General features: G+C 28.0%; 1 protein-coding gene across 2 annotated transcripts in view; it reads left to right on the forward strand.

Annotated features, from left to right (window-relative positions):
• Positions 1 to 268: 268 nt before the first annotated feature.
• LOC132939363 (follistatin-A) overlaps positions 269 to 24,862 on the forward strand; it is a 92,148-nt gene continuing 67,554 nt past the window's right edge. The window contains exon 1 of one of the 2 annotated variants that reach the window (XM_061006477.1): positions 269 to 386. Coding sequence is in view for 1 of the 2 variants with exons in the window: in XM_061006475.1 (XP_060862458.1) it covers positions 7,917 to 7,935 (19 nt within the window). In the remaining variant the exon portion in view is untranslated. Of the gene's footprint in view, positions 387 to 7,794; positions 7,936 to 24,862 lie in introns of those variants that run through there. The other variant, XM_061006475.1, reaches the window with a different exon arrangement.

Below are 24,862 nucleotides of genomic sequence, written 5' to 3' on the forward strand. Positions count from 1 at the left end.
AATATAAATCATTAGACATTATAGGTGCGCGCTGGTCGAGAAAAACCGTAGGTAGGTACATGCATTTTTTTAAGTGACATCAAAATTATTCACGGTCGAAATTGATGTATTGATAAAAAAATATACACGTACATATAATATTATATACGTAGTACTGCCTACCTATAAAAATGAATTAAAATTTTATAATGGTGTCGATTTTTTTTTTATATATATTTTCCCCACTTATTTTTGTCTACAATATTTTTATTACCTATCTAGTAGCGAGCTTCTTGGTCTATTCAGTTAATAGTTAATACTACGTATATTCACGAAGAAGTATATTGTGTATAACGCCTATCCGATGTAGATCTTCATTGTATATAATAGTTTTTCATTCGTCAGCTGTAAGTAAAACTTTATGTGTATATCGTATTTTTAGTTTTAAAGTAATTTTAAGGACAAAAAAGCTAAATTTAAATCATACTCACATTGATATTGTGGTATAATATGTATAATATAATATAATTACCTATTTTTTAACTTTCTTTTTGTTTTATAATTTACAAATATGACCTAACTATCAATTTATCCACGAATTTGTATAATTTCTGAATTTATTGTAACAATATACATCATATTACAAGACTCTATAGTATTAACATATATAAACAAACTTATTTTGGATTGAAGCATAAAATAATTTGTTCATTCAGGTTTGCAGGAGAAATCATCAATTCTACGTTAATAGAAGAATTATATTTTTATAACGAAAAAAAATTTGAATAATATTTAAATTTCATTAAAATCGATTTCTAAATTATCAGACTCGATATCATGTAGAACTATTTATCAAAAAAACCCTATAAACTCAATTTCGTAAAACCGCGTAAAATAATAATCATATCATTAAAAAACATAAAAAGAAATATTTTTAGAGATAGGTATATATTTGAATTTAAAGACCTTTATATTTAATTTAGTAATTTAGTTTTTTCATATATAATAAAACAATTAACATATTAATTATAAGTATAAATAGTATATTATCAATTAACATTATTATGTATGATAATTGATAAGTAATAACATTGTATAAGTAGTAAGTACATAATATATTTATAAATTATAATATTATAATATACAAATGGATATCATTACAAGTATTTATTATTTTGTGGAACTGTAATGATTTTATGCACCAATCACATTGGTTCAGTTTCAATATAATATAAACAACTTATTCTTAAGAGGTATGCTGATATTTATAATAATATTATTTACGGATTTACGTCATTTTAGATCCTGTTATTATTATTATATGCTTCACTCAGGATGTATTGGTTTTAATTTTTTTTTGTCATCGCGTTTTGGAACATAATTTTGCTTTAGTTATCAAACTGGTTTCTGGTGGCAAATTTGATGTAAATAGTACTTTAAACTTCAAAGTTGTTGGGAAAAATTACCAAAGAACAGTGGCCAGAGAGGAATATTTCAGTTACACCAGTTTTTGATAAAAAAAACACAGATTAACATACAGAAACAATTCACCGTATTTTAGAGACTTCACGTTTTTGCTAAATATTCGTAATAGCATTTTGTAGACACGGTGTACAATTTTCAAAATATGCCACTTTTAAAACTACTTATAGACATATATAAACTTATCGCAAATTATTTAGTAGTTATAAAGTTCTTAATTTTTTACCTGAGATTTAAAAATTTAAAACAAGGTTGTCTTACATCGCTTCAAAAATATCGAAAATACAGTCACAGTTTTTTCGATAATCATTTGAAGTTTAAACTATGACAAAATTGGATATTTAAAAGTACCTAAAGTAAAAATTTTTCCTCGAAAAATTTTAACTAAGTAAATTACAAATTTTCACCATAACGTATATTAGTATTTTTTATACACAATGGAATTTTTCTTAAATATAAAATTTTTTATCTAAGTAGGTGCCTTTAATATAAAATTAAGTATCCTTAAAAATAGGTGCGGATCCATCTGCCTCTTTTGTACAATATTGTTTTTTTTTCGTACAATGATCTATCGTTGAATTAGTATTGAAATTATCCATCACAGTAACCTCAGAAGTGTCTCAAAGGAGGAATGAACTCACCCTCACCCTATCTTGTAACTTTTTAAAAATGTTGTTAGTTTTGTATGGTTAATTTTTCTGCAAATCAACTTATTCTGTATGCGATCCTTACATTAATATTAATACAATTGGAAATTAATTATTGATTCATGTGCATACTACTTGATAATAATAGGTTAAATGACTATATTTGAATGAATTAATAATATATGTAATATGTATATTATATTTTAACATATTATTATGTTTTTGGGCTGGATACGACTTTTTTTGCATATCGTTTTGTATATAGCCATAGAAACACAAATCAATAAATTAAGTAAAATGTTAATTAAAATTCAATCTATAATTATTAATTCTTAATTCATTAAATTCCTAACCAAATGTAGCACAGTAGGTACTATATAGATATTTCTCCACTGCATTATATACAAAAACATCAATAAGATTCCTCAATTTTCCTTGCAGAGAATAAATATCTAGTAGCATATGTTATATTTTTAAATATTTTTTTGTTATAATTTGTGGTTAAAATAATTGCCTACTTATATCCTTAAATTCTCAAGAGGACGTCGTACCTTTTGTGTAGTTGTCTTCCGTCTAACCGACGCATACTATACCATGGCAAATATGTTCAGAATAATCCATTTCACTTTGTTATTTTTAATTTCAGAGTAATTTGAACTAATGAAAATTTTAAGTTTAAGAATATTATTTAGGGCCCTACGTTGGCTTTTATTGTGATTTTAATTTTAAAACAAGTTAGAGCATTTTAAAATTATTGTAAATTTGTTGTAACGTTATTTACTGCTATATTTGCTATTAGTGTTATGCGTTAGAAAAACTACTAAAAAAAAAAAATATTAAAAAATAAAATAGATATATATTTTTTATAATAACTAATAAGCAATTTAAAATTATACTATGCAAAGACTGAAACCTTTAGTTTTCGTCCCCTTGCAAATGTCTAGGGACTCCTCCTAGTTACATATTTAACGAAAGGATAAACTCACTACCTATACTGCAGTTATTCACCATTTTTGGGTTTTTATACTTATTGTAGATTAAAATATATAAGTATAGGTACATAAATTGAAAAAGAAACAATAAAATATTGAGTCCATTTGTTGATCTTAGAATAAACTGCAGTACATGCGTCTTTTTATATTTAAGAATAAAATAAACACAACCATTTCTATTATAATAATTTTTATTGTTCAAGAAAGGTCTTTCTAAAAAAATTACTGTATCAAAAGTTCATTGTTGAGATATTAATAAAGTAACTATAATAACTTTACATACCTACTTAAAATGGTTATTTAAGTATAATATATATATTACATAGGTAGGTAATTGTAAATGTAGTGTAATCGTATTAATAAAAAAATGTAACTGATTTAAATTCAAACGATTAACACCTCAAATACAAGGATATAAAGATTCTAAATTTTTAATTATATTTTGTGTAATGTTGTCGTGAATATTACCAAATAATTTATTGGAATGATGTCAAAAATCTGTACAAACATAATATATTGTATGTAGTCAGATTTTATTCAAATTAAACCTCACTACTTCGTTATATTTATAATAATATTTGTTTTATTTTGTACCTACTCACTGTATTATACACACTATACTATATATACCTATGGATTAATTTTAAAATGACCAATAAATAATTTTAAATCAGGACTGCTCATAATTTTATAAAATAAATTTTCTAAACAATAAACACCAAAAGTTTTTTGAACTAACAATTGGGTATTTTACATTGTGTAGTAGTTTTACGAAGACAGTTTTAAAATGCACACAACATGATTAATAATGCGCTTAGTTATAAACGAATCATAAAAAAATTGGGAGTAAAACAAGTTAGTCCTTGATTTTTAAATAATAATAAAAAAAAATACAATAAATTCACATTAAATGAATAGGTAATTGTAGAAAGGAAAGAAACTATGTACATTTTTTTATTTTTTAGATATTAAATCAACGAATAGAAAACATTTTTGTTATTTTTTTTACCTAATAACTATAAGATAATATAAAACCAGTCGAATAAATTATTTTAAACTTAAATGTATGATCTCGGTGCGCTCGGTCCAAAATTGATGTTGATAAATATTTCATGTGTGCATATTGACTATTATAATATCAACAAATTCTTAAGAGATTATTCAACTGAAAAGATTATTGGCGTGTGTGTATGTACTATGTATAAACCATGAACTGTTTTTTTGTATTATAGCTTAAGACTTCAATAATAAAGGTCATTGGCTTACCTTGTTTACAATGTATATGCACTATATGCACGTGGTGGATTATTACTGCTGCGGATGCAGAATAAATAGGTAAAACAATGAACGTTTTATTTATTTTTTTTATCATCCCAATGTTGTGGAAGACCTTGACGATTTATGCACATGCCACGTGTATCAAAGATTGATTTTTAGAGGGTTCAAGTGAATTTGGCCTTTTTTAAATGTATCAAACTATCAAAGGGTTTAGTATAACTGCCTAATCGCTGTCCCAAACATGTTTTAAAGGCGTGAAAGTAGAATAGCTATTAATACGTTCTTAGTTCAAAGTTTTAAACTATTTGGCATAAAATGTCAGAATTATTAAAAATATTAGTGCACGGTAGTCGGTAACCCGGCTTAAGGGGTTCAATTTTCGAGGGTTTTACATTTTGTTTGAACAAAAATGTTTATTTTTCTTATGAAGAAACAAAAATAAAGATGTATTGCCCACCCGTTTCGTGTATATTTATTTTATATTATAATATAATAATTATTTAAAATTATACCTATTTGTATTAATTATTTATAATACTTATTTAATTATTTATGAATCGCGACCGTCACGGCAATACCGCACGTATAACCAGCATATTATTCTCAAAATAGACTTTTTTGAATTACTTTGTAGAACACATGTTCCGAATATTTTATATTCTTTGAAATATCCAAATTATTATATCGATATTTTAGATTTTCATAAATTTTTCAACATCAACTTAAAAACGTGAATTTTTCCGGATATGAGACTTTGACCAATAAATTTCTATTTTCAAAAAACCTCTGCAGGTTACGAAATTATGACAAATAAATCGGGTCGTTTGTGATAAGAAAAAATAATATATAGACACATGCACACACAAGCACAACTATTACTCAGTTGATAGTAAAGGAATAATTTTCAACTACCTACATAAGTATGTGGGTATAATATCTGAATTTTTCAAATTATATTTTGTGTGTAACGAACGTTGAAGTCTCTTTGACTCCCCTTTATATTGTATGATGCGAAGTATTAAAATTTGTATCTGATAAAACTACAATATATATTATAATATATATGATGTACTATTGTAGACATAAGTAGGCATGTATAATTTTTTTAAATTTATAATTTAATTAAATATTATTATCAAAATTAAATGAAATTATTAATTATTACTAATTCAATTATGAGGAATTTGATAGGAATATGAAGTTTTCTAGTCATAAATACATTTAAAGTCTTATGAATTTACTACCAAAATATGTCCATAAGCATGCATTTTACGATTTTGATAAATTTTATATAAATTTGAACTTTAAACGTTTATAAAAAAAATGAATTTTATTAAATTCGGTAAGAATCAATTATGAGGAACTTTGTATTAGATTATACCATACTTTTTTTTTTACCAAACAACGAACAATTCATGAATAAAATCTAAAAATATTTCAAATTTTCATATGTCTATAAATAGCTTAAATAGAATCAAAATATTTTGTGAAATTATGTTATGTTTAGTGCCAATATGAATACTTGATAACAATTTTAAACCTTTATTAATATTTGAATTATAATAAAAATATAAATTATGTCAAAAATCATTTTTACGTAAATATTTCTATTTTTTCTTAAATTTAATTTGTTTTCTTGATAATTTTAAAAAGTATTCAAAATTTCCCATTTTGAGCTACCAAGTTACAAAATAGATTCAAATAAATCAATACATTTATAGTTCCGAACAAAATCTAAAAAAAAAGTTATTAATTTGAATCATTATAACTTATAAGTTATAGGCTTATAAGAGTAAGTGATCATATTGTTTATAAAAATCTAAAAAAAAAATATCTAATCAAAAATGTTCCTGGAATTATAATAGTTAATAAATATTATGTTCTGACGTGATTTTTTACTGCAAATCATTTAAAGAACGATTTTCTAAAAAATCTAAAAATATGGTCTTCAAGTTTGTCTAAAAATTCCAAAAGTTAGAATTTGAATATTATATGTCTAATATAAGCATAATAATAGGGCGAGCATGATTTAAAAATCACCCTGTGTCGTATATATTATATAATATTTAGGTTCTATATTAGACCTGTAAGAAATAGTGAATTATTTAATTTGTTCGCTCAAAAATCGGAAAATTAATATATTTAAAAATTAATAGTTACTCTAACCGTATATATTTTAATTTTTCCATAAAACATTTTAAATCTTGAATATGCATTGACGTAAATTAGCAAAATATAATTTAAGAAATATCGGGAAAACAAATCGGACCATATTATAATACAGTGATTGTATTCAATGGATGTTTTAGTGTTTTTAATGTGTACTCACCATTCAAGTCTTGCAATGCTCATCTTGTGACTAGCCAATAATATTATTATAGAATTGCATTGGTAAATTAAATATTTGGAAACAAATCTGATAAATGATGTCATTTAAAAATGTTGTAGCACTTTATGTTTAAGTATTCAAAATTAGTCCGAATTGAATGATAATTTACCTTTGGTTTATGATAATTTACCTTTATGATGGATGATGTTCATCAAATAGGGCCTATACTGCATAAATGGTGCGATATTATTCAATCCGTCTAAATAGGTACCCAACTGAAAAATCTGCAATAACTCTTCAAGTTTTCTCAAAGAATTCAAAATACATTTTTGTACAAATACAATATAATAACTGTGGATATCTGTTTTTTTAGATTTTTTTTAAATCAAGTTTCAATTAGATATAGTGATGTAAATCTCGTACCTATTTAATTTTTAAATCTGAAAATCTATTGTCACACACTTACGAATTTTATCGAAACAAATATCAAGCAAATTATTTAATACAATGTTCAAGTATTTTAGTACCTATTTTAAAATAATATTATGTATATTTATGTTACATTGAATTTCAAATATTTTTAAATGTTCATAAACCAAAATAAAAAAAACTTTGTGGTCTCAAGACACTTTATTTTTTAGTTTAAATTAATTTAGGTGGTATATTCATAGTTCATTTTTGTACCAATATATTTAATAGTTATATTTTATATGATTTATTGCCAATGCCTCCTGAACCGTGGCCGAACGGGATTTATATAAAAAAAAAATTAGTATTATGTTCAATAAGTTATTATACTCGAAACAATATATTTTTTTTGTAGAAAGGTACTATAAATTGTTTCCGGTAATTAATTCAAAGCATGCGGTGGTCATAGGAAACACCCTGAGATCTACTCGAGAGGGGGAAGACGTTATTCCAGAGAAGAGTGCATCTAATACAATTTATAGAATAAAATATATACAGCCGGTTTTAATGTTATATGTGCACAAAAAACACGCACTAGTGCACCATTGTCAGCTTGTTTCCCCTCACTCAGTTATGAACCTATATAAAAGGCTGATTGACCTAATCTGAATTATCATAAGTTTACCACATTATAAAACGCTACGAAATTCGTTGATTTTGGTCAAATCGATTTAATTTGAGTCTTTAGTATAAAATATTATTGTCCACATCGTCTGGAATAGAACATCATTATTATATCTAATGAAGAAACAAATAAAAGGTATGTACATATATTTAAACATTTATTATACTTGCGGAGGTATACTTAAAAATAAATATTATTACGAACCTTTTTCTGTGTATAGGTAATTTTTTTTAAAATTATTATATGAATTAATATACCTGCACATAATGTAATAATTGTTTAGGATACATATTATTATATGTATAAGACATACGTAGGTAAAACATTGTATACGAATCATTGTTTAAACTTTTGAATGAACCATATTGGATGTTTAGAACCTCGATGTTAAGAACATCGAGTTTTCTTAATTTTAACGTCCCTCGGTGTAGAACTAGGTCTACTACGATTTTTTGCTTATGTATTTTCACAAAAAACAAACTATGGTTTAACTTCCCCTATCACAAGAATGATGTTAGCAAACGAAGCAAAAATTGAATTATTTACTTTACATGCTTGGTATCTTTTAATAATTATATGAATAGAATTTTTTGTTTTCAATGTACCTATTTATATTATTATATATCATTTGTATTGTTATTACTATAATTTATATTACTATCAATATTGTACTATTATATATTTGTATCATAATATATTGTACTTGGATGTTATGATCCCGCCGTTAAATTTTAAATTAATTAATGTACCTATTCTAAATCAATCACAGTATTATATATAGATATTATGTTTTTCGGTTGTTTACAATTTTTTTTTTCAACCGATCTTAGCGATGCCGATTTTTGTAACGATTTTTTTATTGCCATAGAAACTATAATAATATCAAATCTATACTAATATATAAAATGATAGCGTTTGTTTGTATGTTTGGGATACACTCCGAAACTACTGAACCGATTTGGAAAATTCTTTCCCCAATAGAAAGCCACATTCTTCGTGAGTGTCATAGGCTAATTTAAAAAGGGAATTGATCACCCCCGATAGGGGCTCCAACAGGCATTTTGAGATTTACGATAGAAATGTTTGTTTATTAATGGTTGCTATGGGTTATATATAATATATAAATTAATGTTTGTGTGTAGATTAGACCTCTGGGAAGAAGATAGGCAAATTTAAAAAGGGTTAAATTTGTTTTTTTATATTCATCGGATTTTATTACGGTTATTGGTTAGGTTAGGATTTTTTATTAATTGATTATACTAATCCACCGTAAGTGGAATTAAGTAAAAACGACTAACTTGGTATAACTTTGATACTTTAGAGTTAAATCCATACAGTTACGTACAAACAGCACGGGGTCCGCAATCTACCACAGAATAATTTTTAAAAAAGGTGGGCGTGTGGACACCACTCTGCAGTACAGCATACATCGTTTTCGAGTGGGTCACTGTAATGTATGTGTTAAATTTGAATTCAACGACACCAAATCGTTGTAAACGAAAAACAATTCTGAACGAAGACGGTTTGTGTCAGCCTCTGATATAAGAATATTTCATGATATTATTTCTGTTAATTTATTTTACTGTTAGTAAAACAGTAGGTTAAAAAATGTAATTTTAAAATGTCATTGTGTGTGTAAAATATGATAATATACTTTTAAGCAGTGTTTGACAGAAACAATCTACGATTAACCGGTGATTACAGTTTTTATGGATTTTATCTGTAACTAAATATTTATAAATTTCATTAAATAATAATATACACTCGTTGACTTTGCCATTACTTAAGGATTAAGATGGTGTACTATTGATGTTAAAAATAATACAATTTCACTATGAATAAGTTAATTAGTGAAATTAATCGTGGAAAATGATTATATTATTGTTAATCATAGTGTATGATAAATCGCACTAATTAGATAATAATTTTCATAGTGAAATTTTATTATTTTTAACATCAAAAGTATATACATCATCTTAATCTCTAAGTTATAGCAAATTCAATGATTGTAGGTATATTTAATACAATTTATGAATATTTATTTATAAATAGAATCCATATAAACTGTAATCACCAGTTAATTGTATAATTGCAGTTTGCCCAACACTGCTTTCAAGGTTAGGTCTTGTACAATAATTATGTCATAGAAATATTTTAATAATTTAATTTTTTGATAAATAACTGAACGTATCGTATTAATTTTCTGAACATAATATTTAGGTAAATATTTCCCTACAACCATTTCACACTCCATAATGCATTTGATTGACGATTGTAAAATATACACTTCAGAGCTTGATATGTTGCCTATACCTATCATTTTTGCAATCAAAAAGCTAGAAAATTGTGATACATGATAAAATATTTTGTATTTCTTAAAAATATACAGTATATTATGAATATATAATATTATTAGGTAAATACACTATACTATAATACATGGTAGTTTTGTACACCTAACAATTAATTTGAATTAAAAATTACAGGTATCTTACATAATATTCTAAAAAAAAGTTTCTAAAGAAGTTAATATTTTTCAATCAATAAAAATGTCCGAATATTTTAAAAACTATATGGTGTATAGGAAATGCTAATATAAATATTTAGTGGAAATGTCATGTATCTACAGTCAAATTGGATCAAGATGGTACTTTATTAAGACTATAACTAACAGCGAAGCCGAATATTGTGCGTCAAATTAGCTCCACGCTCGCCCAAATTGTATACTGGAAATTATTATGTAAATCTTAATTTAGTACAAGTTTGGTTGATCTCTAGTGTTGTCTTTGTTTATGTTTTGATTGTGTAACATCATGTTCTCATGTACAATTATTTTCATTCCCTTCGTGCTTTCAGTTTGTTGATAATTTGTAATCAGCTTTGTGTTGTATCTGATTTAAAAATCCAAACACTTGTTAGCTCATTAACCATGCAGGCTTCCCGAATTTAGCATAATATACATATAATATATTATATGTTTTGGTATTAAGGCAAATATTTTCGAGTCTCTTGTCATTATCCTCTATTTTACAATTTGCTATTAAAAATTAATGATCGAGCGAGTGGTTAATGAGTATGTTGCGAACTGCATTGATCAAAGACCAAAGTTTAATATTTTGTTGTTTTAGAACATTAGCATAATATATATCCATCCAATCATCTAGATTTTTCAATTTTTGTTTACTTCTTTATACTCGATTCACTTTATATACCATAATACGGACAAATAATATATATGTACCTTGGTACACAACCATGACGTGTGCAATATCAATATATTGACTATACTATTTACCTACAATAGAAATTATTAGTTTATTTAAATCTTCTATAAATGTGTATTAATTTATTATTAGTAATTACATAGAATCGTAATTTAATTTCGTACAGATGCACAGTTGATGCTTGGTCATATTGATAAAATAAACTCAAATTTTTACGGTAAAATTAATCAATTAAACTTAATTATACATTCGTTTTTAGATAAGTTGATAATATAATATTACGAATAAATACCTAACTAATAATTAATAACATCATTATAGTCTTAACCTGAATATTATATTGTTACATACTATACTAAACATTGATGTGAAAATTATTAGCCATCCTGAAATTGAAATGGATTGCTGCCTGTGGATTTGGGTAAGTTAAAAAATAGTAAATACACATATTGAACATCGATAAGTAAATTTATTTTTTTTTAAATACAATTTAGAATTTTAGATTCTATTTGTATGGCTTACTATATCATATTCAAGGGACCATATTAGCTCACTATATTGATTCGGTAATAATTGTTTATTGATTATTGTTCATGCAACCCGGCATGAGTCTTGTAATTTAAATAGTTATATTATGTTAAATAATATATTATTATATTGTGTATGGATAGTCAATAGGTACACATTGAAAATTGAAAAAAAGAAATTAAAATTTTATAATTTATGTACAATATAATATGCCTAATGAGCTTTGTTTATAGTGTTTGTTGAATCTATTAACTTATAATTGCATCAAATTATTATGTAGCACAATACAAAGTTTAGTCTGCTGTCTGTTATACATATTATTATAATATTCGATTTGTGTTTAACATGTCTTAAACGGAATTTAAGTAGGAATTCTCAATCATTGAAAATTACGCATTAATTCGATTTCGTAACAGGTTTAATTTTATATTCGTTTAAATATATTACAAATAATTATAATTTATAACAGATGGTTTAAAAAAGTAAGTAGGTAGGTTAGGACTTGATAAAGAAGTTAAGAACTACTCAACTAAGAATGACACTCTATTAATGTTTATTACCTGCAAACTAATAATCATTTTGTATTTACAAAACTGTAAACAATATAATTTACTTTTATAAAATGTACCTCTATATATATTTTTATTTTTAATTAAATTTTACAACCGTAATTAAATTACACATATCCGCCGGTTAATCAATTTTTATGGTTACGTGCATATATTATATTATATATATGACGTGTTTTATTGTGAATACACAATTATTTGAGTCATTGAACTTATAAACATCATAGACGACTTAGGCATTTAAGTATTTTATATATTTTATCGCAATGTATTATTCTTATAACAATCCACTTTTTTACTTATAAATATATGGTACTATAGCTAATCCCGTACACTTTGTCGCCCGTTAAATGTACCAACTCTATATGACTCAAACTTTGTTTAATTCGTTGTTTAATATTCGGTGTATGGTGTTCAAAACTTATCTTAACTTTTCCGTTGCCCGAAATAAAGATCTAGAAATCTGAATCCCCCCTCCCCGTCTACATTTATTCCAGAAAAATTAAATTATAAATTTTCTAGGTATATAAAATTAAATTCGCGATAACATGAATAAGATTTGATAACAATATATTAACAGTTTTATTTATATTTATAATTATTTATAGATTTTAAGGTCTACGGATTAATAAATTAAATGCGTAATCTATAACATTTCCAAATTGGGGGAGGGTCCAAAGCCCATTCTTAGCCCCCCATCTGGACCCACGCCTATGAGTAAGTACCTAATCAACTTTTTTGTGATAACAATGATAAATAAATACATTGTTATAAGTTTTAATTTTAATTTATTAAAAACACAATTAGGTAGCACTACATAGCCAATTGTTTGAAGTGAGAGCCATAGTGGACTACTATTATTTGAGAATTTCTGGTTGGGTGTTTCTTTAGCACTTTATAAAACGTACCTATATAAAACGTGATATCTATTGACATAATTACTAATTATAATATTCACACACATTTATTCAAAGTATTTTGGTTATAGAGACGAATCTAATATTTGACTTAATTTAAATAAAATTAATTATTTACTTTACATTTTTAAAAAGTGATACTCTGAGCAAATATATTATACCTGTTACTAAGTATAATAACTTATGATAAATATTATTATATTGCTATAATTTTAGTAGTTTATTTCATTTTAAGGTATTATGGTAGGAGTTATATGGTAAATATATGCTAGAAACTAACCTAAAATTTTTAAAAATGTCTGAGTATAATAAAATATAATAATATACCTACGTAAAAGTTTCAAGACCCACGAATAATATTTTTAAATTACAACAAATAACTAAAATCTTTATTCTTCGTTTAAACATCTAATTTCATTCAAATTTGAAATTAAAATGTCAATAAAAAAAATTGTGTTTACATAGGTTCATAATAGTTTAAATTTCGAATAAGTAGTGAATTAATATTGTATAAATATTTCAAGTTTAGATCAGAGGCGTGTCCTGCAGAATAACAATTTAGAACTTGTCTAGTTATAAAAAAAAATTTAAAAATGTACACATTTTCTTTTCAAGGGAATTTTTAATATATTTTTAATTAATATTTCTATTAGACATTTTTAATTGTTTTAATATTGTATGGTTGTTAGGCGTGTTAATAGAAAAAATAATCATAACGTTTCCTGTTTTTAATTTAAAAATATTTATTTTAAAATGAATACTTCGGGTAAATTATAAGGGTTTAAAATCAGGGTAGGCCCGGTCCTACCAGGCCTAGCCGCTAGACGAGGTTTAGATGAACGGAGTTTAGACCACTGTAAGTTGTAACTTTACAATATATGAACTACAACTATCCTGTATCACTCATCGCTGATCATCTAGACTTAAAATAGTTGTAAGTCATCGACTAATCATCAGAAATTCTCAGTAAACTATATCTACCTACGTCGTCAAAACTTAAACGCAAACGATAACGAAAAAAAGTATAGAAAAAATGTCGTTTCGCAATCACTTGGAATAATATTGTGACACATACCAACCTATATAATAATATATAGGTAGGTATATAAACTCTAAAACGTTAATATACCTTTCGAGATAATATTGGCGTTTACTGTTCACCCAGTATATTATGTCAATGACCTTGTACGCCCTACACTCAAAGAGTTATAGTATGCACGTGTTGACAGGGTTACGCGGTTATATAGAATAACTATTCAGAGTTCGATGTCAGACATCGCGAGATCGCCGACCTTCACAGTGATATTGAGGCTTATCATAATATTATTGTAGGTACATTAGAAAAAACAATTTTAACATAATTACCTAATTAATCTTAATTAGGGATTAACATAGTTCTCAATTAATAACCCATAATAGGCCACAAGTCATGTACCATATTAAATAGCTGCAGACCAGAGTTGTGTTTTCCGCGTTAATTAATGAGTGTTAGCATATTAAAATCGTTTATTTATACTTTATAGTAATTATAGCTGTACATTTTAAAGCGTTCGCTTAAAATTTCGATAAAAATTAAAATATCGACAATCTGAATTATTTATTGATATGGGCCGACATACACGACATTACTGCAGATAAAAATTTTAAATTGGTACCAAATTATATTTTGATTTCAGATAATTTGTTTTATAAATATTTCGGGTTTATTTATGTGCGAGAAATGTCTATAGAAATATTTAACTTCACAAATTTTTTATGTACTGAAACCTTGTCAGCATTTCGTTCAGGATTTAATATTTTTTAAATCAATGAAGTCATTTTTTTCTAATTGAATTTTATTCATCAATTATACCAGGGACTAAATACTGTGTCCCCTGAAAATCAAAGTGTGTTCCCTGAATGACAAATGTGTGTCCCAAATTGTATAACGTGTTTTTAGTTTTGAAGAAATAACAAACATTAATCATTTAATATTTTAATTTACTATAGTTACCTATTTTTTTTACCTAACTTAAGTTATTACCTACTTATTTTATTTCTATAGGTACTATGGACAAGTTTGTTATAAAAAAAAGAAGAAATGATAATGGGTCAATTCAAAGTAATTAGGTACCTGCCTTAGTATAAAATAACTAAACATGCAGGTACCTACATAAAATATTTAAATTATTCTATGGCTCTATGCTGTATCTATTGAAATACAATATTGTTTACTGTAACACCTACTGAAAAGTGAACTAATAAGAGCATCGTAATTTATAGAATATTGTCATAATATTATATAATATTAGGTATTGGTACATACTATAGCATATTATAAATATGTAATGTTGTTTATTTTAAGTCTAAAATATGTAAAATAAGTTAAAAAAATGAAAGTTTAAACTGATTATTATAATCATAAATAGGATTTTACAGAATTAGATAGTCATTTTGTCTTATGATAAATATAACTAAAAGGATCTACGTACATACTAATTAATAATATACATATAATATAATATTATAAAAGTTTATTTAAGAAACCCAATATTATTTTCTAAACATAATCAAAATTTTTTTTTTAAAACTAAATATTCTTATAAACTATTTTGTTACATAAATTATATTCTAATTGATGATGATAACATACAAACATATTTAAATATTTTTCAATTTAGGTACTACACACATACTTTTACTGCTTTTAGTGATTTAAAAAATTATAAAAGTTACTTCACTAACTCACTTACTGAATAAGTGGTATATAAAAGTAGGGGGGATTTTGTGTGTTACAAACTTACAACCCCCACAGGTTTTTTTTGCTATAGAAAACTGTCAAAGCCCAAAAGTAGCAGTTAAAATAATAAGTGTGTGGTGTGTCCCCTGAAATAATATGTATTTAGGCCCTGAATTATACACATATTTATAGGTATATACATAATTGGTTGTTATTCTAGCTAAATAACTGTTTTATTCAGTTTCTATAGCTAATTATTGCTAATTACCATAATTTTAGAATTTATAGTGCAGACTTTTACAGAAATAATTTTTATAAAACCTATTTATTTACCGACAACTAAAAATAAGTAGAATATATAGATAGTAAACCATCAGTACAATACGATGTATTTAGTAAAGGTAATATATACACTATAAATTCCAAGTAACATGTTTATAATAAAAGTATATAAATGTATTCAATAAACATGTATATTTATTCATCATCGTCCATCGATAACATACAAAAGTTGGATTAAAAGACATCATAAATTTGGAATTCCAGAACTGAATAGAGTATATTATATATTATTATAATATAGAGGGTGATTTACCAAGCATGCTCATCCTCTGGTTTTTCTTCAATAATGCAGTTATTCAAAAGCTGATCTTTGAAATTTTTAAATATACTGAAACTTTAATGTCGGGTTGCACAAAACATTTAATGAATCAATAGTGAGCTAATGGTCCCTTAAAAAGATTTAGTGGCCCACGATTGGTCCATTACATTTTTAGTGAACCATTAAATTTAATAGTTTGTTTATGTAACCCAGCATAAGTCTTAAAGACCATATTTTCAAATTTTTGATATTTTTTATATTACTGAAAGAGTGTTCTGTACTCCTGTCGAGAAACAAACTTCTATTTTTCAAATGGCTTCCCCCCCCCCTTCAACTTTAAATTTTTTAGTGGATCATTTTTCTGAAAAATTTGACGTATCAGAATCAAAATTCGTACAAGTATTTTTTGAGTTATTTAACTTTGTGTTATAAGGATGAAAGGTCCATGGTAATGGGTTTTTAAGATAATGTGAGGGGCTATGGTGATTTGGAAATTTTAGTCATTAATGTTAACCATCAACATTAATAAATTGTAAAAATGGCCTAAGTACCTTTAATAAATACGAGTTCCAATACCTATACGTCTATTTTATATTTTTTTTAAACCATTTTTAAGGACTAAATTAGTAGGTACAAACATTTTACTAACTAAAAAATACTTATTCGATTTTTGAATAAGTACATAAACATTTTCAAAAAAATTATCCACTAAATAATTTACAGTAAAAAAGGGAGTTTTCAATTGAAAAGCAGAAGTTTGTATCGCCACAGGACACTCCTCGAGAAATCAACCCTCAGGAATGTGATAAAATTCTCTTTGGGCATATTTAAAATTTCCAAAATCAGAGTTTGAATAAATGGGGGTGAGCATGCTTGGTGAATCACCCTGTATAATATTCGTATTAGCTACCCATTGGTTTTAATTATGCATTTCAATAAGTCACGACGAAAACAAATGCATTAATGAGAAATGATGCATAAACACATAATTATTGCCATTAACTTGGAATATTATTTCCAAACCGATTATTATATAACATGATATTTAAATACCAGTTTGTGATAGGATGGCTGCGAGTTACTCGAATAAACAAGTGTATGGAATTTTCAGAGAATGTCTGAATCGTAAGAAGTAATAGTACTGGTATATGAAATTACTATAATGGTCTATGACAGCGGTAGAATATTTTTAAACTTTGAGTTAAATTCAAAATGTGTAAAGTTCAATTATTTTCCACGCCCAAACAGTTTCGTCTGAAAGGATTCAAGTGAGATATATTATTATAATGTATTGTTAATGTGCCATTTATAAAATGATCACCGATAACACCCAACGTCGGTACCTATAAATGAAAATGTTAGTAGAAAAACAAATGGTCGAAGAATATTATTGAAAGATCCCCAAGACCTGCACGCGAGACGAGAGAATTATCTAATTATGGCATATTATAGTAATTTAAATATAGTATCACGAAATCCTAAACACACGAAAACTAAAAGATTTCAATTTAACACTTGGCTTCACGTGTTAAGACCACTTTTATATAAAAATACATCTTCAACCATAGGAAAGTGCTAAAAAACTTATGCTGATAAAATTTAAATCTTCAGAAATATTTCCCTCGGAAAATTATCTAATGCACCTCGCTATAACCATGATAGGTACACTCCATAACAGTAGTTATCAACCTTTTTATATCCACGTTAGATGGAGTTAGTTATCTACACGGTTTAACAATTTTCATGCACCTCTTGACCAAATAATCTATTAATTTTTTTGCTTATCAAAAGTTTAGACATAATTTCACATGATGTATGGAATTGTTTTTTATTTTAAAACTACAAAGTTATGACAATATAAGCATTTAATACACAAAAATAAGATAAAATAGTATGTACAATTAATATTTACATTATTATTATTTATTAATATCAAATAAACCAAATAATATTTGATATAAATAATGATTCATTCTATTTTTTTTTTTTAAAGGAGATTTTACACCTATGAACTAGAGGTATACGCGTACCACAGGTTGAGAAACGTTGCAGCTCTATTAAGATCTGAAAATAATGCCAGTACACATTAATAGAACCCATGCGTTTGTATTGTCTCTGTATTACAAACGTACGACATAGCAAATTTCGTTCACTAATTTCAATAGTGTGCTGTTAGTTTTGATATTAGAGTGAATTGACCTGTTATCTACATTTTAGGTAAGAACATTATCTGTGTTCAAGCGTCTGTGATTTTTTCGATGTTTTAATTTTCAAGCAAGAAATGGGTATATGAAATACCACAAATTAAAAATGCTCATATCTCACTTGAAAATTAAAATAACAAAAAAATTGCCAATGCCTAAGCAAAGATAATGGAAATTTACCTAAAAGTTTAATAATAGGTCAATTCGCTTTAAAAACAAAAGCAAAACTAACAGCACCCTATTGAAACTAGTGAACGAAAATTTGCCATGTTTACGTGTGTAAGACGAAGACTACAAATGCACTGGTGGAGTCCTCTTAAGCTAAATAATTGTATTAACAACGTCACGATAAACTACCTTTCCATTCTAACCAATTTGTAAAAGAACTATCGTCCTTTTCCATGCCGGGAAATCCTCCAAGACACTTAAAGTGCAAATTATTTCAAGATCGCTTCTAAATAATTACTAAAATAATAATATTATAATATTAAGTTCACGAAATAATTTTTACCATGGTAATAGGTTAAAATAATAAAATAATATGTTGTGTCATCGAGATCAAAGGTAGTTTGATCCGTTCTAGAGAATAATGATTTCTATGGGTAATTACCATATTTTAACACATTTTCTCATTGTTCTTATCCGTACATATTATTGTAAAATATATAATATAGAAAAAAATGTATTTTCCAGCAAACGGGTTATTATTTGTAATTCGGTAGCATTCCATGTTTTCACTTTATCTTACCGACCTACAGACTCTTAAAGAGACTACTTCTAATTTATTACTTGAGAGTTCGTTATAGTTATTTAGTTTTTGATTTATAACATCTGGTACATATTATATTATACATACACGTTGTGCACATTAAATCCGAGCCATAAAAATACTAATGAAACATTTCGTGGCCACATGAATTTAATTAATAATAAAGATTATTCTGACTAGCTTTATTGACTTAAGTTATGACTTATGACTACGAGCTAACTAAATATTATACAGTATGCATAACAAGTATGTGTATGACGAGTATTAAAAACCGGACAGCGGTGTAATAAAATAAAGAAAATAAAATATTATAATATAGAAAAGTATATTTTTCCGTACATAATTTCAACTATGGATGATTAGTAATAGCGCTATGGACAATTGATTATATGTTATAATATTTATTAGTAAAATTAATTAAAGTATAACACCTTCAAGTAACGAGTAATGACGTTTGAATAATCAACAGTTATCATCGTAATATAATATTTCCAATAATAAATTTCCTTTATTATTTTAAGGAATGAACGGCGGTCTCAAGTAATAACTGTTTGGGTATATTATTTTGCGTAATATTTATGTACCGTGAGAAAAACCTTGTAATAGAACATCAATGTAAACATTTCACAATGAAATAGTTAAATCCTCAAGGACAAAATTACCATACGTCTTTCGGAGGTGTATTATATTATTATTATATATTTTACGCCCTTCACAGTGTATGCATTTTAACCCCTTTGCCACTCACGCTTTTTAACGAACCTGTTGAATTTTGCAACTCTGGACAATGCGTAGGTATGATATAACATAACGCATGGAAATATAAGTTTAAAAAACCCGCGGGTAAGTCACTGTAATAACGAATATTGAGTTAAATTCGATTTAAATGATATTGATGTTGCATACGTTGCATACGAATATAATATTAGACTCTATTTCTATAAGGTTTTTTTATAACTTTTTAATTATATATGACTATTAATAATGAATTTCTATATATTTGGTAATATGTTAGGTTGTACTGTGTATATAATATAATAAATTTGTGATAAAAAAGTAAAAATATTTTTTAAATTTGAACTATAATAGTTTAAAAAAAATAGTAACTGTATTTTCAGTATTTTTTAATTGCCCTAAAAACAACTTATGAGAATCCTTACTTGTTTAAAGTTTTAAAGCTTTTTGACAAAGAAGAAAAAACATTTGAATCAACATAAATCAAAAAAAAAAACTAATAAATAGTAAAAATTTGAAATTCATAGTATAAATAACTTAAAAAAAGTTTTTAAAAATTTAGAAAAGTGTAAAAAAAATGGCAGTTTTGTTATTTTGTACACATTTCAAGTATATACAGTTAGTATTTTTAAATGACTACAAAATAACAAAATACATTTTGTCAAAAACTAGTATTCCATATACAGGTAAAAAATCCTATATTTTATTTTTCTCCTATTATTTTGAAAATAACTGGGAATTTTATATTTTTTAGTTGTTATAATAGGCAAACTCTCAAAATTATCAACTTCTTTTCTACCAGAAACCACCCTAAAATATGAATGTTTAAACTTTTTAAAGATCCTAAAGGTGACGCCAGACATAATAACAAATATAAAATAATCAATAATTAAATAAGTGATAACAAACATACACATTACACATCGATTTTATACTCAGGCTATACTCAAGCAAACTTATTTAATGGTTTTTTTATAATAATTGTTCTTCTCATTATAATTCCTCAAAAGCTTAAGTTATAATTAACGATTAATTAAAAAAAAATAATAATTAGATAAATTATCTGGCGACAATAATTAATTATGTTATATATAATACAACGTTGTTTGAAAGTAGGTGTAACATACTATAGTAATAATTTAATATTATTATACATTGGTATTATATTTGATAATCCTTAATATTATAAATATATAAATATATTTGATGACTCAGACTAAAAAGATAATATTAAAAACAAGTTTTTGTGAAGTAAACTGCAAATATTGAAGAACAAGTTTGGTTTATATCGGAGAGAAAATTAATAATTTTTTTTTACATGACGTTTAATTAACTGAAAAATAGTATTATATACATTATTATGCACTAAACAACCAGCGGTTGAAGAATGAGTTAAACATCGCGGTGCTACACATAACAACTGTAAAGAGTACGCCTTTATTTATATATTATATAAAAAAAGATTTATTAAATATAATATCCAAGACACAATGATGGAAGATTGTAGCTGACATTGGAGCTCGAATCTGTAAAACGGAACATTGTATGTGAACATTTCATAATATCTACGTTTTGATATACTACCTGCAGCCTCCTAAAAATAAAACCAAAACCAAAATTTGTAGCCAATCTTCGATTAAGCAAAATCATATATAATATTACAAAATATCTAAGACACAATGACGGAAAACTGTGCCTGGTATTGAAGCTCGCATCATTCTGTAAAACGGAAAACCATATACACGAAACCTGCCTAGGAGAAAAGCTATGTACACGCGAGGGTAATATTAATTTCAGCCTTTTGATAATATTTCGCGTATGACTGACGATGATGCATAAAATCCGGACTTGTCCGGTCAAATCATATTTTTATATCTTCAAGAGACAATGACGAAAGATTGTAGATATCGTAGCTGGAATTTGTAAATAAGAAAATCGTATATTATGAAACCTGCCGAGGAGAAAAGCCTTCTACACGCATATGTAATATTAATTTCAGTTGTTCAATATAGTATTTCGCGTATAATGTATGAAATTCTGACTTGTTAGGTAAAATCGTAAAATCTTCATTTTGAATTCTTCTCTTAAAAAAAAAAATAAATACCTAAATAATAATTTTTAGTTTTTACCCAATTATCGACTACGCCTTAATTTATTTATATATAAAAAAAATCATATATTATAATGTTATATAATAATTATTATAATATTATTTAAGACAGAATTACGGAAGATTGTAACTAATATCGAAGCTTAAATCTGTAAAATGGAAAATTGTAGAAAACTATCGAGGATAAAATCCTATGAAAACTACCAAGGTGAAAATCTATGTAGGTACCCTGGTACACGTGCATAATATTAATTTCAGTATTTTAATAGTATTTTGCACATGACGGATGATGCACAAAGTATTAAAATCCGTACTTGTCCGGTCAAATCATATATTATATAATATCTATAAGAGACAATGACGGAAGATTGTAGCCGATATCGAAGCAGCTCAGTAAACTGTAAAACGGAAAATAAAAACTGTCGAAGAGAAAATCCACATGTGCACGCACATGTAAAATTAATGTCAGCGTTTCAATAGTATATCGTGTAAGACTGCGAGAAAGGACTTGTCAGGTCGTATCATAATATCCATGCGTTTTGATACTTGCAACCTCCCCCCCCCAAAAAAAAAACCTAAACCACAATATTTGTAGCCACTTTTCGGCGACGGCGGCGCGGTTTATCATTGTTGGCCCGCGTCCTATAGTTCTGGGTCGTGTGGCCTATTGCATCGGAAAACACACCCAACTCGTGCGGTATTTCTGTTCACACGAAACCGATACTATACGTGTACCTAAGTATAATATTATTATGTACAGCAGAGGGAGCGAGAGATTCAATACTGATACATGATATATATGTATTCGGATAGATGGAAAGAGACAGAGTGAGAGAAAGAGAGAGAGGGAGAGGGAGAGAATGAGATGGAACGAGAAAAATACACACATATTCCCAACATGTACGACTTGGGCTGCCGCCGCCGCCACCGCCGACATGACCGCCGACGATAGGGTGTTCGGGGTGGTGACGGGCGGGGAGGAGAGAGAGCGTCTGGTTTATACAGGTGTCTAGACGGTAAATAAGCAAATCCTTCTCTCGATCGCTCTGCTGTTGGGTCTCGTCAACGCACACGCAGAGGCCCTCGACACACACACACACGCTCAGTCGAAAACATGTGCGCGTGCGCGCGCGCGACTGAACGGTCGTATCGTCAACGGCCGCCGGTCACTGCGCCCGTCATTACTGTTGTTGGAGTGCTTTTTTGCCTCCACCTCGTCGCCGTCGCCATCTCACCCCTCTACCCGTTCCCCTTATCACCGCCAGTGTTTCTATAAGTATACGCACATACACACACAAGCACACGTATATATTATATATACGTACACATATTATATTCCGTATTTATTCAAATGAGAGACATTTCGCAGCATTGTCCGACGGCCAAGTCGCCAAGACGACTGCGGCTAAAGACCGCAGCCAAGACGACGACGACGACTGTTGCGACTGCGACTACGACGGCCCGCGAGTGCGGTTCAACGCGGCGGCCCGTTCTTCGTGTATTCGCAATAAACAGACCGATGAACCTCCGCCGAGATACTTAAAGAATAAGCGGCGGCGGCGGTGGCCTCAACATCGCCGACCGCCGCGGCCGGACACCGGCTATACAGCTGCACTTGCACGCCACCGCCACTACCGGATGCTGTGTGTAATATTCTTGCCGCCGCCGTTGGTGTGCACTCGCCCGCCTGAGTGCATTTCCTTATCGGCCACCGCGCGCCGCCGCCTCTATAATAATATTATTATCTCCGACGAAACGCACCACCGCCGCGCGCGCACACCGCGAGACGGCGGCGGCGGTCTACCGCCGTAAGTCAGTCGGCGGGCCCGTCTACAGCTGCCCCGCTCGCTGGCGGTGTCGTTATATTCTCCGCCGCCGCCGCCCCTCTTGCCCACGCGCGGTCTCCTAGTTGTTTACAGTTTACTATACCTACAATATTATGTAAATATACGACGACGGGCTCAACCTGCGGCGGAAGCCGTCTGCGACGACCAGACGTGTACATCTATAATCTATAGTAATTATAGACGTGATAAAACAAAATAATATAATATATAGATTATGAAATTGTAACATCATATTATAAGGGGGGAGGGGGGTCGTGGTATTTTGAAAAGTTTTAAAAACGGGACTATTACGACTACAAACCCTGCCCTTCCATAACCTGCAGCACCAAGCGACGAGAAACTGCAATATCCGCATGTGCTAAGCGTCCGCTGCAGTCTCGACGACTCGATTCTTGGAATATACGAGTGGTAATTTCCTTACATTTTGGAAACTTGATTTAAAATGTAGACGAGCAACTTACAAGTTGATCTCCATCAAGCCTTTCTAAATCTAAATCTGTTACAAAATATGGAAAATGTGAGTAAATGTCACTCTTTATAATGCGTAAAAAGTGACTCGCACCACTCGTTATTTGCCAAATCCTGGATTGAAAATATAGTCCATTATATTATTGTCGTATAGTAATAATAATAATAATTTCAGATAACAATATTATGCTTACCTATATACTCGATTACTCGAATGAAAATACGAGAAAGAAACGGATTTACTTATAAGATAACGGGACAGAACAAAAACGTATACCGTTTGAATTTTGACGGGACAACGCCACAACGGTACACTAACTACTATACGATGAAAAAAGGAACAACCCCGTTTCAAACGGGACAAATGGTCA

Source organism: Metopolophium dirhodum, chromosome 2, assembly GCF_019925205.1.
Source record: "Metopolophium dirhodum isolate CAU chromosome 2, ASM1992520v1, whole genome shotgun sequence".
Taxonomy (NCBI): domain Eukaryota; kingdom Metazoa; phylum Arthropoda; class Insecta; order Hemiptera; family Aphididae; genus Metopolophium; species Metopolophium dirhodum.